The sequence below is a fragment of the Passer montanus genome, unplaced genomic scaffold (assembly GCF_014805655.1).
Source record: "Passer montanus isolate IOZ18808 unplaced genomic scaffold, ASM1480565v1 scaffold10, whole genome shotgun sequence".
In the NCBI taxonomy this organism is placed as follows: Eukaryota; Metazoa; Chordata; class Aves; order Passeriformes; family Passeridae; genus Passer; species Passer montanus.
In genome coordinates this window covers 1,985,887-2,002,020 of record NW_024356505.1, presented here as the reverse complement: position 1 = coordinate 2,002,020, position 16,134 = coordinate 1,985,887, and the positions used below count along the sequence as shown (strand labels likewise).

At 40.2% G+C, this 16,134-nt stretch overlaps 2 protein-coding genes across 3 annotated transcripts in view; one reads left to right on the top strand and one right to left on the bottom strand.

Annotated features, from left to right (window-relative positions):
• The window catches only part of EAF1 (ELL associated factor 1), a 20,238-nt gene extending 13,054 nt beyond the window's left edge, over positions 1–7,184 (bottom strand). The window contains exons 1-2 of the mRNA XM_039707021.1: positions 6,973–7,184; positions 3,424–3,518 (exon numbers count right to left, since the gene is read on the bottom strand). Coding sequence (XP_039562955.1) covers positions 3,424–3,518; positions 6,973–7,075 — 198 coding nt within the window. The 5' untranslated portion in view covers positions 7,076–7,184. The remainder of the gene's footprint in view (positions 1–3,423; positions 3,519–6,972) is intronic.
• Positions 7,053–16,134, top strand: METTL6 (methyltransferase like 6). 2 transcript variants are annotated; one of them, XM_039707000.1, is made up of 6 exons: positions 7,053–7,190; positions 8,823–9,206; positions 10,052–10,186; positions 11,379–11,549; positions 12,910–13,051; positions 15,673–16,134. In XM_039707000.1, exons 2-6 carry the CDS (start codon positions 8,925–8,927, stop codon positions 15,819–15,821), a joined length of 879 nt encoding a protein of 292 aa, XP_039562934.1. In that variant the 5' UTR covers positions 7,053–7,190; positions 8,823–8,924; the 3' UTR covers positions 15,822–16,134. The 2 variants fall into 2 exon arrangements, with proteins under 2 accessions (XP_039562934.1, XP_039562941.1); XM_039707007.1 differs by lacking the exon at positions 7,053–7,190 and adding an exon at positions 7,197–7,422.

Sequence of the window (16,134 nt, the reverse complement as noted above, 5' to 3'; positions counted from 1 at the left end):
CATATTGTTATATTACCCTGGCCAAAAATTTATGAATACTAAGAGGAAAGAATGTATGTTTTGTTCTGAAAAAGAGGCTAAGCACTTAAATGTTTAGTACCTACAGAAAATATTCATTCATGAAGAGAGAAATACAGAGAAAATGTGCAGTAGATCAGACATTTCCTCATAGAAATATTATGCCTTTCATCATTTTAAGTGCCTCTGTAGTGACAAAACATCTTCTCCATAGCTGCCTTTTATTTACAGTTCTCATTCCCAAAATGGCAGCGTAACTAAATTTGCACAGCTGTCCCTGACAAGTATCAGAAATCTTCTTGATGTTTCTGCCCTGGAAATCATGGGTTTGGATAAGAAATAATGTTCTAATTATTTGTGCAGCAGAACTATTGCCCAAGGAAATATGTGGTCAATTGAAAAATAATTTAAACTCCACTGTATATTTTACATAAATATATACGGCAGTATTTTCACAGTGGATTACAAGCAACTGTCACTTACAAACTATGTAAGAGCAGCTGCCTTCTTCAAAGTCAGATTAGCGTGCATATGCCCATGCAATTATACTGAAATGTCTTCTCAAAGGCAAATGGGGTATTTTGATGCCTTCCAGAAAGTCCCCAAGTCCACACAATGCTACACAGAGCCTTAGAAGTCTAAAGGCTTAGACAGAGAAGCAAAAAAGACAACAAACTCATGTGGTGGTGCAGACTGGCTAACTGGTAATGCTGAGATTATGCTCAGCTGTACTGCATGCATGCACAGCCTGGCCCATACACCTGGTTTTGACACTGCAGACAGCTGAATCCATGGTCTGTCAGCACATAACAGTATGGATGCACACCTGGCCATGTCAAAAAACTGTTACTCAAGGGGTTATGTTTTCAGCTATGAAACATAATCAGGCTCCTCTGTAATGTGTAGATACTGTATAAAAGAATTCGTTTTTAAAAATAAATGTTTATTCATATGCACACACCGTAGGAAAGCAACCAGAATCAGGCAGCAAATGAAAAAACCCTGCACTCTCCGATATATAATTCTGAGCAGAAAAATGAACAATCACATTTTAACTACTCTGAAAGCAATTCCTATTCTCCATGTTGCTAATAGATAGAATATATTTGAATTTAAAATGGGTTCTGAACAGTAAGTGTGAAAAATCTGAGTTCCTAACAAAGACACAGTAAGAGAATTCAGAAATACGACTCAGAAAGGATGTCTCAAGAAAGTCTAGTCTTCAAAGGCATGTTACATTTTTATCATTCCTGTGTTTAAGAGGAAAGCAACATTTAAGAGAGTAAAAAGAAAGCTTAAAGTCAAATCTGCTTGCTGTTGACAACTAAGCCAGGAAACGTATAATGCACAAAGGTAATGAAAATTGATCAAAGTTTGTTGGCTATCATTCTGCTACCCAGAAGCCTCCTAAAGCAGCAAAGACTGTGATTTTGGCTAAACAATAAGTAGAAATGTAAGTGCTTAGGCAAATTAAGTCCCACTCTTCTACTTTAAATGTTTGGGGTTTATGTTAGTGCAGAAGTAAGAGTGGCTTACAGATTTTGCTGATTACAGGACAGAACTGTTTTCACCTGTGAGGGTTTTTTGCCTGGCAGAGTTCAAGAAGCACTTGGACAATGCTCTCAAGCACATGGTGTAATTCTTGGGATTGCTCTGTGCTGGGTTAGGAGCTGGATTTTGATAATCCTTGGGGCACCCTTCCAACTCATTATATTCTATGATTTTCTTCTGTAGTACTCTAACAAGCAGAAGTTTTCCCTTCCCATTCTTGGGATTGCTCTGTGCTGGGTTAGGAGCTGGATTTTGATAATCCTTGTGGGCACCCTTCCAACTCATTATATTCTATGATTTTCTTCCGTAGTACTCTAACAAGAAGTTTTCCCTTCCGCAATCCAGACTGTTTTTCAAGTATTAAACTCACTAAATTCACATGTAGAAATAGTACTTCAATTTATCCAAGCTGCAAGAGACACCAAAATATTTCCACCAAACAAATTATCAGAGATATTCTCAGGGATTAGAAAATTTCAAAAAGAAAACTTCAACTCAGAATTTGAATCCTATCCAATTGTTGGACAACTGGGAAGCAAAGGAGCATCCAAGAAATTCAGTGAAACTTGTCAAAACCTCTAATTCTTTTACAGTATGACAAGTGTTTTCCAGCTCTCTGACCAGAACACAGGCAGCACTGCCTTGGAACAACATAAACAGAGTGGCTTGGCTGCCTAAACCTTTGCAGCATATCACAAACTCAAGGCTGCTCATACTGAGGGCAAGATAATCAAATTAAGCTCGTCAGTACAGAGATTTGGAAAGGAACATTACAAGTGATGCTGCTCAACACAAAAAATGAATGAGCAACTCTTGTTTCCAACTAATCCAAGAGGAATGCTGCTGTTAGTTGTGCTGTTACCTGCCCTCCAATAGCATTACCATGCTCATTATTTCTATAGATAAAAACCAGTTTGTGACCTCCTGCAGCACTGAAGGTGACCAAAGCCATATAAAGAACAGGAGCAGGGTGAAGCAGGCTACAGCTTCATTCAGTGAGAATTACCACAGAACCATCACCTACCAATTAAAACCACGGGTGTGCTGGGAAGAACAATACCAAAAAGATCTGACACATGGCTTCCAAACTGACTGGTGCCCCCCTGCAGCTACCAGGCCCATTGATGTCTGTGAATTCTGGTTTATTGGCTTGACACACAGCATTAACTTCAGCTAAAAAACAAATCCAGTTCCAGCACATGAGCACTTTCTTTTGTTTTGGTAAGGAAGCCACTGAATCTTCAATTACAAACCAGCTGCACCTATAAACAGATTGATCACTTGTTTTATTGCTATTTGACCATCATCCTCACACAGTAGACCTTTATGGCATCATTAGGGAAGGAAGTGGATGGGAAACTACTTCATGGCAACTTACCAGGACTAGTCCCCTTGCTTCCACTGATAAAGCTAAAGGCAGGGAACCCTCTATGCCCTATCTGTACATGACTGAGTAAGGGCAGGAGCATGCTTACAGGTCTGACTGAGGGTTCTGAACATCCAGCCTTGACTGAAGCCTGAGTTACATTGCCTTTCTTCAGCAAGACACAGCACTAAAAATGGATGGGAACCAGGTGTACAGCTTCAGATAACAGTAAAAGTCTCCTTGCCTTTCAAGGGAGACTAGGAAGGAAGGAATCAGAAGCAAAGAACAATTCAGCAACCATACAAATATAGCCCTTTACAAAGATCCAGTTGTACAGTCCTTTCCTAAGGTAACAAACGACAAATCCAGCTGCTTAAATACTGAACCCACAGCGTTAATAAAGAAAGTGAAAATAGATTTACATTAGACTGTAACAACACTGCAAATTTGTTGGAGAGTAAACAGGAGCACATATATAACAGACTTACTGGAATATGTGGCAAAGTGATGGTAACATCATCTCCTTTACCCACTTGGAGGTCCCCCTCACAAGACGTATCAATCGATGCTGGCTTAAAATCATCTGAAGAGGAAAACAATTGTGATTACATTTGTTAGAGCCTTGAGAAGCATCAGTGTGCCCTGCAAAGAGCAACCATACATTTATAGACGTATCAATCGATGCTGGCTTAAAATCATCTGAAGAGGAAAACCATGTGATTACATTTGTTAGAGTCTTTAGAAGCATCAGTGTGCCCTGCAAAGAGCCACCATACATTTACTCTGATTATAGGGAATGGTAAAGCACACACTAGTGTTTACAGCAGGGGTGGAATAACACACCAGTACACTGTGTCTACAAGTAGCAACCCAGTCATGTGGTGGTACCATATCCTGAACTTCCTTTCTAAAATAGAAATAAGGTTCTAGATCTTGTGTTTGAACACCAAAAGCAGACTTCTCCAAACCCCAGGCTTTGAGTGGCACTTGATTTTACAGGCAAGTGTAAAACTGTACCAATCAAACTCAAGAGAGTAACAACTTCCAAAACCCTGGGCTCTGCTTAGCTCTTGCCAATTGCAAACCTGAGGACTCCTCTGTGACAAACACCAATTTAATGACACCCACTTATTTAGCCTTACTGATATTTCAGGCTCTTTAATGGCCATCTCGCCTCCACAATAGTGTTAAAAGCTCCACATGGGTGGAGGAGGTCTCAGCTGTCACTTATGAGGAAAGAAAGAGGTGCTGATCTTACTACAGCAGCTTCATGCTGGTCCAAACCCACTGTGGACAGAAAGCATCAGTAAGGGGAGGCACTGTACTGGCTTTAAACTAACACTTGTTTTAGGTATTTTCACTCTGTTTTACAATGCTTTGTCTCCAAAACCAAGGCACTTCTGTTTAATGCATTCATTTGAACTGAGAACATTTAAAATTAAAAGCATTTTCCCCTCATTATTCTGTTGTGCTGGTAAGCCACAAAATAACAGAAAAAAAAAACCCTATCAGAACCTCTGATATCTTGAGAGAGGATTTAGACAAATTGAAATAAAAGAACTGAGAACATTTAAAATTAAAAGCATTTTCCCCTCATTATTCTGTTGAGCTGGTAAGCCACAAAATAACAGAAAAAAACAAACCCTATCAGAACCTCTAATATCTTGAGAAAGGATTTAGACAAATTGAAATAAAGTCACACAGATATAGGCTAGTTTGCCTTGTGTTTGTTTTCATAAGAAGCCTGCACTCAACTCTAGCATCCCTGCACATGAAGAGGTGCAATTATATTCACGATCAAGGCTTTTAATTACCGCATTAGTTATGAAATTAATACCTCAGAACAAATTTAAAATATAATTCCACTATGAAAAACACATTTGCAGGAAAAAAACTCCAAACCCTGGCTTGTAATAAATTCTCATTAAGAGGATGTTAATGTTTAGTTGAGTTTTACTTTGACAGCACAACAAGCAGAATCAGACACACTTGACTTAATCCTCATGCCTTTACTGCCAGATCAAATCATAGCCTTCAATTTCATCTGAGCAATCTGTTTCTAGCTATTGTTTCCCACCTACTTTATGTGCAAGCTTGCTAAATAAAATAAACCAGCGGTACAAGAGCTAGTCTCTTTGCCAAAACAGGATCAAGAGTTTCAACAGCACCATTATCAACTTAAAAGGCATATCACTACCAGACTTCTTTCTTAAGCACAGCAATATAGAATTACTTTAAACAAACATTCAACTAATTGTTTTCATTTTGTTAGCATGTGCCTGGCTAATCCTCATGTAGATTGAGAGCACATATTTCCCTCCAAATATACCCACAGCTCTTTTCCCAAAAATCAAATGTTTTCAAGATGTGTTCTTCAAGGATAATCCAGTTTCTCAGTACAGGAATGAAGTATCTTAAGAAGGTCGAAACAAATGTAGCCTACGAAATCCTCTGAGTGCAGTTTGTGTGAAGGGGATTATGGCAATAATATAATGTTTGGATCCCAGCTAAATCGTTCCAGAACAACAGTTAGGGAAAAAATATAACAAGACAATGAAGAAATCTCATTTAAAAGTCACAGATGGAAAATAGAGCATTCAGAAAATAAAACTCCATTCTTCCAGTTGTAGTCTGAAGACTTTTGGCATTGCAATTCCTTAAGAAATTTGTTATTGAAGCACTTTCCATTCTAGAAATCCAGTATATTTCCACTTGGATATAGTTTGGGTTTATTTGACACAGGATCAGGCACTTGGGTGACCAGAATCACTGAAACTACTATTTGTGGTGTATGAATATGGGCAATGAGACCAGGCCTATATGTGTGCATCATAAACCAAAATATCCTACTGTTTTTTTGTATAAATTCCCACTTTCATCACTTTCATAGAAAACTACTAAGTTATAAGTTTAGTATTCATTACATTTACTCTTGATGGTTTACCAGTCATTTTAGAAATAAAAACTGGACTCGCTTTGCTCAAATTTCTTGCCCCACAGAATTCAAGCATGGGAATACAGTGAGTTCCTCTTCAAAGCAATCTACCTCAGGATTTATCTTGCATTTATTAGGATTACTCTAAGTGTCCGAGTCCCTTCTACTTGCTTTCCTGGGACAGTGATTTATTACAGCTGGCTGGAGTCGGGACAGCCAGGGGCAAGCTCTGCTGGGCTACACGTTGCTTCATCAGGAAAACTCCCAGTCAAGAACCCCGTCCGAGTCCCTTCTACTTGCTTTCCTGGGACAGTGATTTATTACAGCTGGCTGGAGTCGGGACAGCCGGGGGCAGCTCTGCAGGGCTACACACTGCTTCATCAGGAAAACTGCCAGTCAAGAACCCAACTCTGGATGCTCCGGCTGCCTCTCCAGGCCTGTCCTGCAGTTAATTGCCACAAAGAGAGCAAAATAAGATGGCAAAGCCACCTCCTTACGGGGACAACTCTTCCAAGCGATTAATAGCAAACTTTCTAAAGCTGCAAGAACCCAACTCTGGATGCTCCGGCTGCCTCTCCAGGCCTGTCCTGCAGTTAATTGCCACAAAGAGAGCAAAATAAGATGGCAAAGCCACCTCCTTACGGGGACAACTCTTCATGCTTCCGAGCGATTAATGGCAAACTTTCTAAAGCTGTTCCTTCGCCTTGGCCTGCCTCGCTCATGCCCCCTCCCCGCCAGCATCCACCTTCCCCTTCTTCCCGGGCTGGACCCCTCTGTGGGGAAAACACTCGTGGAGAGGAAAGACGGGCGCGGAGGGAGAGGGAAAGGGGGAGACGGGTGCTGGAGGGGCAGCAGGGCATGGCGGGGGGGAGCAGGGCGCTGAAGGGGACAGGAGGGAAGCGGGGAGATGGGCGATGAGGGGGCAGGACGAACGCGGTAGGAAAGGCGCTGAGTGGGGACGGAGCGCCGCGATGGCGGAGCGAACGAGGCGAGGAGAGCAGCGGGGTCGGCGCGGCAGAAGGAGCAGCGCAGCCGGGGCACGGCACGGCACGGGACGGGACGGGAGCGGGGAGGAAGAGGCGGCCGCGGGGGAGGCGCTCACAGCGGATGGTGTGGAAGGAGGCCTTGGGCCGCCGCTCGAAGCTCTCGCCCAGCTGCAGCGGGTGCTCCTCCTTGTCCAGCAGCGAGTTCGCCGAGCCGTTCATGGCCCCGCTCCCGGCCCGGCCGGTCCCTTCCCTCTCCTCCGTGCGCTGCCGCCCGGCGTCCTCCCGGAAATTCTTGGCTTTCCCTTCCGGGAACCCTCTCCGGGGCTGGCGGCGGGTACGGCGGGGCGCGGCGGGGGCCCGGGGCCGGGCTGGGGCTGCTGCCCCGGGGAGGGTCTCCGGGGAGGTGGGAGCGCGGCGCTCCCCGCCCTCGGTAGGGCTGGGCAGGGCAGGAGGGGCTTTCCTCTCCTTCCCTTCCCTGCCGGGGTATCCAAGCCCCGGCTAAGCCGGGACAGGAGCTGCTGGAGGGAAGCCGGTTCCGCGTGGTGGGACCGGAGGATCACACGGAGGTGTTACATGTTTGTGGGATCAGCTCTGGGTTAAACACCTTTAAAAGGCTTTTTAGCCTAAGCATGGGCTGTTGTGACTGGGTTTATCATCGCGCTGCCTTCCCACCGCAGCAGATACGTCACTGAGAGGACTGGCTTGCGTTTGTTTGTTTCCCTCGCTCGTTCTGTGGTGAAATAATGGAGCGCGCCTAGAATGCAGGCGTGTGCAGAAATACGGCAGAAATTCTGCTGATTAAGCTTTTGTTTGTTTGTTTTGAGGATATGCGCTTCTTGAAGAGACGTCCTTTCGAAGGAGCCTCTTCTTCATAGCCTCCTGCGCTGTTCTTGGAGGAAAAGGGGGTGTGCCTGTGGCACCGGACAAAGTTCTGACAGTTCTTTGTTTCATTTGCACGCTTCCGTATTTTACGTTTGTGTTTGTGTCATGACGTGTATATATCATGATAGCATCATGTGTAACATGTACATATGGTCCATGATATGTGTCATAGAATGCATTTTATCGTAAGATAAAATACGTAAGTGAAGTACTACTCTTGTTTGTTTGTTTTAGGGTGTGTGTTGTGGTTTTCTCATTTCCTTTTTGGTAAATTGACACCAATGCCTGGCTCTGGGCACTGATGTACAAGAGTAGTGTGTGTTTGCTGCCTGGGCTTCCCTGTGAGCTACTGGGCCATGAAGCATTTAATCCCCATGTTCCATCATCCAGGATCTGCATGTTTATGACAAGGCAGATGTCAGAACCAGTTTAACATCAGAGAAATTGTTTGACTCCTTTCCCAGCCTATTAAAGCTCTTTTTGTTGATATCTGAAAATAAAACCACCTGTGATTGTTAAAACCAGTGTGAATCCTCAGGAGGAGGCAGTGGCATGAATGCTGGCACAGGCCAGCTCTGGGCATTTTGGCCACAGTACTGTTTTTTTTCTCTTCTTTAGGTGATGGGGTGTTATAAATGCTGTTGTTTTCACCAGTGTTTTCTCACAGAGCTGAGAGCAGGAGGAAGAAATGCTAATATAAATACTCTTTGTTTCATTAATTTGAATGTGACTCTTAAATGTCTAAGTTACCTTTTTTCTCCCTGAAGTGTTCTAAGTGAGGTTAATGAGAAACAAAGCCCTTGCTTTCCCTCTTAAGTCTTTTAGTGAAAATAAAGTTAGAGCTGCACCGTCTTTTTCTTGTTGGGTAGCTTTCTAGAATGCAAAGGGAGAACCGGGAGACTCTGAAGTATCTTCTTTAACTTTGACATCAGTATGGTGTTGTATACAGTTCTTAGTTTAGATGAAGGTTTTCTGAAATTAAAGAGAATTCTGCTGAACATATAAGTCCCTCAGGTAGGACAGATCACTAAAATTGTAGTAAGTGCATACTCTAATTATTTCTCATTTTTAATTCTGCTTCTAGATCCTCACTTATTTTACCTAAGTTAAGTGATGGAACCATACCCTAAAGAAAAAAAATCATCCTTGGGTCTTTGGTGTTTATGTTTGTGTGAAGGAATCTAGGATGTTCAAAGAAATGGTGTCAGCAAATTGCTTAAATATAGTAACAACATCTCCTGAAGATGGTGCTTTCCAAAAAAAAGGCCATAGTGCTCGAGTCCTTAGCCCAGAAGAAGTGGAAAAACTGGCAAAAGATCAGGTTTTGGTGTCTGAGTTCAAACAACTAAAACTGGAGAAAGAGGCACAGAAGAACTGGGATCTATTTTACAAAAGAAACAGCACCAACTTCTTCAAAGACAGACATTGGACAACCAGAGAGTTTCAAGAGTTAAAGGCATGTCGTGAGGTGAGATCTGTGCAATTCTGCTGGAAAAGATGGGATTGATTGTTTCCAATCAGCTGTTTCCAGGGGAGTTAATAATACTTAGAGCAAAGCCATTTGGGTGAGAGCTGACACATGTAGAGTTTGCAGTGCCCTGTTCCAAGAAAAGGCGTCAAAAGAAAAGGTTTTAATATCAAAGATAACTTCTCAGAATCATATGCATCAGTTTAGTTTCAGTTTATAATTGGCCCTTGCTGGATGGGGATGCTGTTCATAGCATCCTGGATGCTGAGAATGCAGTCTGGAATATTTGGGTTTTGAGTCCTAAAGGAGACAACTTGCCTCTCTGTGTGCACTTCAGTACACTGCTTTAGAGAAAAGCATCCAGAATTGCAGGCTGATTGCTGAACACAGTTAAGGGGAATAGCCAGATGCATCTGTTGTTCCTTACAGCTGAATGAAAGACAAGACAGAAATGGCACAAGTCTGTTGATTGCTTAAGGGGTAGATGACTGAAGAAATATTAATATGTTCTAAAATTATTTCTAATTTTGTGGAAATTTGGAATGTCTGGGTTTTAGTGTCAGATTATGCAGTGGTTGTCTACTTTGGTTTTTTTTTTTTGAAGTATCGTAATTAAAATTGGGAAATATTAATATGTTCTAAAATTATTTCTAATTTTGTGGAAATTTGGAATGTCTGGGTTTTAGTGTCAGATTATGCAGTGGTTGTCTACTTTGTTTTTTTTTTTTTTTTAAGAATCGTAATTAAAATTGATTATGGCTTTTAAAATGCTGGTTGAACAGTGCCTCTGCTCATATGATGAGAAAACAAAAATTATGTTTTGTCTTGTATTGCTTCCTCCCCAGTTTGCAGATCAAACACTGACCATTCTGGAAGCAGGCTGCGGGGTTGGGAACTGCTTGTTTCCACTCTTAGAAGAAGATAAGAATATTTTTGCATATGCCTGTGATTTCTCTCCTAGAGCTGTTGAGTATGTGAAGGTTGGTGTGATATTTGGAACTTCTTTTAGAGTGTTTTTTAGAAGCTTCTAAAATTACAAATGACTGTAACAACAGACTTCTCTTGGCTTCCTTTTTGTAGGAAGGGTAGAATATGCTTTGCCAAAAAAATTGAGACTGATGCATTTCAGTGGAGATCCTATGTAAGAAGCCAAATCATTGCTCAAGACTTGGCTTTTCAGTGTCAAATTAGAGCATTATGGTATATTACTTGCATGATTTATGAAGATTGTGCTTTTTGGGAGCACTGCTATGTCTCTGCTGACTGTGCAGTAAAAGCAAAATTTGTTTGATGTGGAAGAGGGAGTCCCAAGGAGAACCTTAAAAACAAGGCTGGGAAAATTATTGTTAAAGGAATTTGTAACCTGATTAGGAGTAGGTATGTGTACACTTAGTTGTGGGTACTGCAGTCCAAAGTCGAGCCTTGCAGTAGTTCTGGTGGGGGCTTTGGGCATTAAAACTCTTTATGAAGTGGGTAATCACAGGTAAATTTCTATATATCTGTTAACTGAAAGCATTGTGACCAAGAACCACATGACACAGACAGCATTTGTCATACGAAAGGAAGAAATGCCTGTGGCACACAGAAGAGGACAGCAGCTCCCTGGGATGCTGTGCCTGCACCCCAATATGAGGTTGGGCTGAGCCTGTACCCTGGGTTTTGGATGACTTAATGGCATCTGCCTCAACAGCTTTTGCTGAATTTAATTTTTGCCAAGACTGTTTTTTTTCCTTTTTTTTTTCCACAGCAAAACTGTGGGCTAGAGCAGCCCAGCTGCAGATGATGTGTCAGGAACCCCAACTGTTTGCAGTCTACCTGTAGCTCAAGAGCTTTACTTTCATCACCCTCTAATATGTAGTTTCTTTCAATAGAGTTTATGTATTCTTTAAAGAGTAGAAGCAGGGGTAAAACAAAAGTAGTATGTTTTCTGAATTGTCTTAATGCACATTCCTTCTCGAATTCTTGAGAACAGGCCTTTGTACTAGTAGTAGTTTCACTATTGTAGTTAGCTGCAAAAAATTTCTGATAGCAGTAACCGCCTGTTGGAGGTTAATATTCTCTTGCCACTGTGTTTTGTATCTCTCTACTGATTAATTTCACAAGATTTTTACTTTATTGTAGCAACAAATGCTGCTAATTTTCAGTGAAAGCTTGCTCTTTTCATTTCCCTAGAAAAATGCCTTATATAGTACAGAAAGATGTAAAGTGTTCCAGTGTGATCTTACCAAAGATGATCTTCTAGACAATATACCAGCAGATTCCGTGGATGTTGTCACACTTATATTTGTGCTTTCTGCCATTCATCCTGACAAAATGCATCTTGTCCTGAGGAACATTTACAAGGTAAAACCAGATGATTTTGCAGCCTTTAAAGCACTTCTTTTTAGCTCAAAAGTATATTTTTTTCTGAGAAAATTACTCTCTTGCAATGGTGATTTTTCATATTATATTCCACGCATGTATTTCGTTAGTTCACTGAGTATGCAGGACTAAAATATCTTTTACAATGTTCTTTATTTTTCTCCTGGTATTGTGAGATTGTTTGGATTGAGGCCTAATTCATGCCATCAGTGTAACAAAAAGATATATAAAATATGGCCTTCATGTACCTGATAGGGGCCTACAGGAAAGCCAAAATTAACTTCCTGAGATCCAGGGACCTGCAGTTAGGATGCTGCTGTTATTATGAAACATATTTGACCTGTGGTGGTTTAAAAGTAGTGTTCAGAAGGCAGTATTAATCTAGACTCACCCCCCTAAGCTGTCTTTGTAAGTTGATAAACTAAGACAGGCCCATCCAAAGGGTGGTTTAAACAACCTGGATTGTTATTGTTCTGTATTTTCCTGAAACGTCATATATTGACTGCAGAGGAAAACAATCAACATACCTTTTTACTTTTGCATATGTGTGTTAAGAGTCTTGTATTTTCTGATATTATTTGGCTTATTATCAGCAATTTGAAAAAGGAATATTAGGGGTTTTATTTTATATCTCCAGCTGTTTTCCAAAGTCAGGATTGGTTCTTAGGTTATATAAATATTTAGGTATTTAAAATCAGCATGGGCAATGACCGTGTATTTATGAATTTTAAACTCTTTATAGCTTGCTTTCTTTACCAAAAAGCAACTTTATAAATCCATTATGCACTTTCCTAAAATGGCTTCTTCTTTATTTTGCAAAATATGCAACATTTGTCTTTCTCCCATGAAAAGAGAAATGTGATGATATTCTAAATTTTATTGTTAACCATTAAACAAAATCAGGTGCTAAACTGGATACGTGCCAACAGAAAAAAATGCCCTGATGGGAATTTTTGTTAAACTGTATATTTTCTTATTTTCTCTGTGTTTGAAGAGTGTTGCTAATTTAGCTGATCAGCACCCAGATAGGTATTCTAAAACTAGTTGTAGTCTTTTATTCATGGGGAAACATTTTTAAGAGTCAGTCCAGTTTTTGCACAACCTTTTTGTTGCACAGGGAATGAATTGTATCTATATCTATCTACATCCATCTATCTATTTATCTGTAGATATCTATCTCACTGTTGTATTGTATTCTTATAATCTTGTATTGACTGTGCTAGTGTACTTTGCCTTAGTTACCTTTGTCTGTATGTTTACACAAATAACTATACATATATATGACTAAATCTGTTTAGCTTATTAAAGTATATAATAATAAATATAGTGTATTATGTGACAGGTATTAAAACCAGGCAAGTGTGTCCTGTTCCGAGACTATGGCCTGTATGATCATGCAATGCTCAGGTTTAAATCAGGCAGCAAACTTGGGGAAAACTTTTATGTCAGACAAGATGGGACAAGATCGTATTTTTTTACTGAAGGTAAGACATGTTGTAGAGTGCTTTCTTTTCTGTGAATCTTTTGTTCAAACTTTCTCCAGGGAGCTGCCAGCATGCCCATGGAAGTTTTATTTTGTGTGGATGAACTGTTAAATTGTGGTTTATTTAATTTACCATCCTTTTTGGGAAGAAGCAGTTATTTAGACTGGCAGAACTTTGTGGAGCACTTTCTTATTTATAAGCTTGTTTCATATGCTATAATTCTCCAAGAGCAGGAGTTTCTGAATTTGCTGAATTTCATTCAGATTTGTTACCTAAGGGGAAAAGATCTGTGTTCAGTAAACGAATTAATCACCTTCATGAAGCAAGTAAGCAGTTCATTTGGCATCATTCTTTGTGCAGGTGAGCAGGATGAGGTCTATTGACTTCTAAAAGCAGAACCACAACTGCAGCGCTGAGAAGCTCATGCACAAATCCTGGGATAGCACTGACTAGCTGTGGTCACTCTGTCTTCTAGGGCTTGTTCTTTAGTGAAGATAATGCAAAAAACTATTTCCATGTGATACAGTATTTAGTTTTTGTTCAGTGCTCATAATGGTTTAGGAGGAAGGGTAGTTATTGCACTTTACTGGTGGAGAACTTGAAGCACAGAGACATGAAGGAATTTGCTTAGACTCTCACAATGAATTGGGTTTGTAGCTTGGCTATAGCTTCTAACTCCAAATTCCTCATGCTAAACTCACTACTCCCCCCATCACTTGTAGGGCGTTGTGTTAAAAGAACTGTGAATTTATTTCTGTGGGGTTCTTTGTTCTTAGTCTAAGGCAAGATACAGCCGCTGAAGAGACTGATTTGGAGCCAAGTAAATATTATTCATATTTTATGCCATAACATATTAACTAATTGCTTCTGATACATAAAAAGCATTAATCTTGTGTGAGCTCCCCCTATTTTTCATAGGACAATGGTGAAATATAAGATAATGCAGGCTGCACTACAGCTTCATTGAAGCATTTCTAGAACTGTTATTTATTGAGTGATTTTTAGTTCTGTTTAAACAACTAGCTCTTAGAAAGAGAATGGATGCTGAAGGGAACAAATAAGAGACTGACCTCTCTGTAGAATCTTAAATCTCATTTTTATTGTGTTTTAGAATAGTTTCTGAATGAGAAGTTTCTTGTTAATATGCATGTTTCCCTTGCAAGAAGAATTGAGGTGGGGATGAGGAAGAGGAAGGAAGGAGAAAAGAGAGAATTTATTTTTTATTGCTCATGTCAGCAATTGTTTTTCCTTGGGCTGGTCTGTGACTGTCTCACAAATCACCTCTACTCCCATTTTTAATCATTATGATCTCATTCATTTCACAGATTTTCATGTAAACATTGCTTAATACTTGAGAATTCTTTTGTTACTGGAGACATGACTCCCATCATTTCCACAGAGGTTGCAACCCTTGCTATTTTTCATTTCTTTAGCACTACATTGGTACACCAAGTTATTGCTGCATGGGGTGATTTGAATCATACTTATTTATAATATGTCTGGCCTCAGATGGCAACACATAACTTCTTCCATGGGAAAAAAAATCCATTCTTCTTCTCTCTGAAATAGTATTAAATTTGTGGAGGAATGCATGGTTTTAGTTTTGTATTATGAAATATGTGCAACTTCCTTACAATAAGATTTCAATAGGTCCACAATGGAGTGCTGTTTATTTATATTTCATTGGTGTGGGTCCCCATTTACATGAACACACAATGTTTACAGCCATGGTGGCCTTGGGTTGATGTAATCCTGCAGTACCATCAAAGTGGGTGGTTTCATCTTCCTCAACTCACCCTCTCTGGTGGTGCTTCCTGTACCCACATGATCACTGTTTCATCAAGCTAATCCCCCTGAGCAGTGAAAAATTGAATGTCTTTGTTTTCTATCAAGTAATACAAGTTTAGAACAGCCTTAAATTTACTGTGAAATTGCTGCCTGAGTAAGTGAACTGAGGTGCAGGAAAGGAAAAACTATGATTTTTAATTAACATGACAAGTCAATAGCATGAGCAGACCTTCCTGCTGCACAAGTCACCCTGTTTGTGAGGTGCTTCTACCTTCCTTAAGGGAAATAGGCTCTGAGGAAAATTTTTTTGTTCCTGGAAAATACTTTCAGTTCAACTTAGTGGAGTCTTGGTACCACCATATCCTCGTTGCCATTTTGTCAGTTTTTCTGTTGAGCAATTGCATGTAACGTAGGGTGTTATTCTTCCTGAGAGTAGGTGCATCTGCACAGCTGGCATACCTTTGAAATATTTGTGGTAAGTGATCTATTGAGACAATGAAGATCAGCACAAGGAGAAAATGCACTGGTGTCAGTCACAATGAGAATGACAGGCTTAATAAAAATAAGAGATGTGGCATTTTTGGAAATTCAACTGAGTAACCAGCTTAAGCCCGAGTTTTACAAGCTATTTTGCTTAGGTTGATGTTTCCAAAGGAGATTTTTATTGATTTTTATTCAGCAGTCTACCCACATAGAACAGCTTGAAATCTGAAGGCCTGTGTGATTTTCATGCTGTAACACGTAAGAACATATGCTTATATAAATGCTGTCTGGTGTTTTAAAAATAGCTTGACATAATATTTTAGCTTCTTTTTTTTAAAATTCTCTTTCAGAGTTCTTATCTCAGCTTTTCAAGGCTGAGGGATATGAGCAAGTGGTCAATGAATATGTGCAACGAGAAACTGTGAATAGGAAAGAAGACTTGCGTGTTCCAAGAGTTTTTCTTCAAAGCAAATTTCAAAAGCCTTTCAGTGAGACATAAGTTCTTGCTGATTAGCAACAGCATTGCTTGTTTGAAATGGAAGCCAGCACATAAGCTGTGTGCTCATCTTTCTGGTGAACCAAAAATGTTGGCATCCAGTATCTCTTGTTGGTTTCCATCCTAGAATACAAAATACGAATCCTATTTCTAATTCAATTTTAAGATGGTTTAGTGGTGCAGGCAACCTGTTGAGCATCTGCATTCCTGCTTCTAAAATAAAACCTATGCAACATTGTTGGAGGATCAGGTAAAGCACATAAATAAACTTCCATTTTTAATTTTTATTAAAAACTATTTTTAAATAAGTATCCTA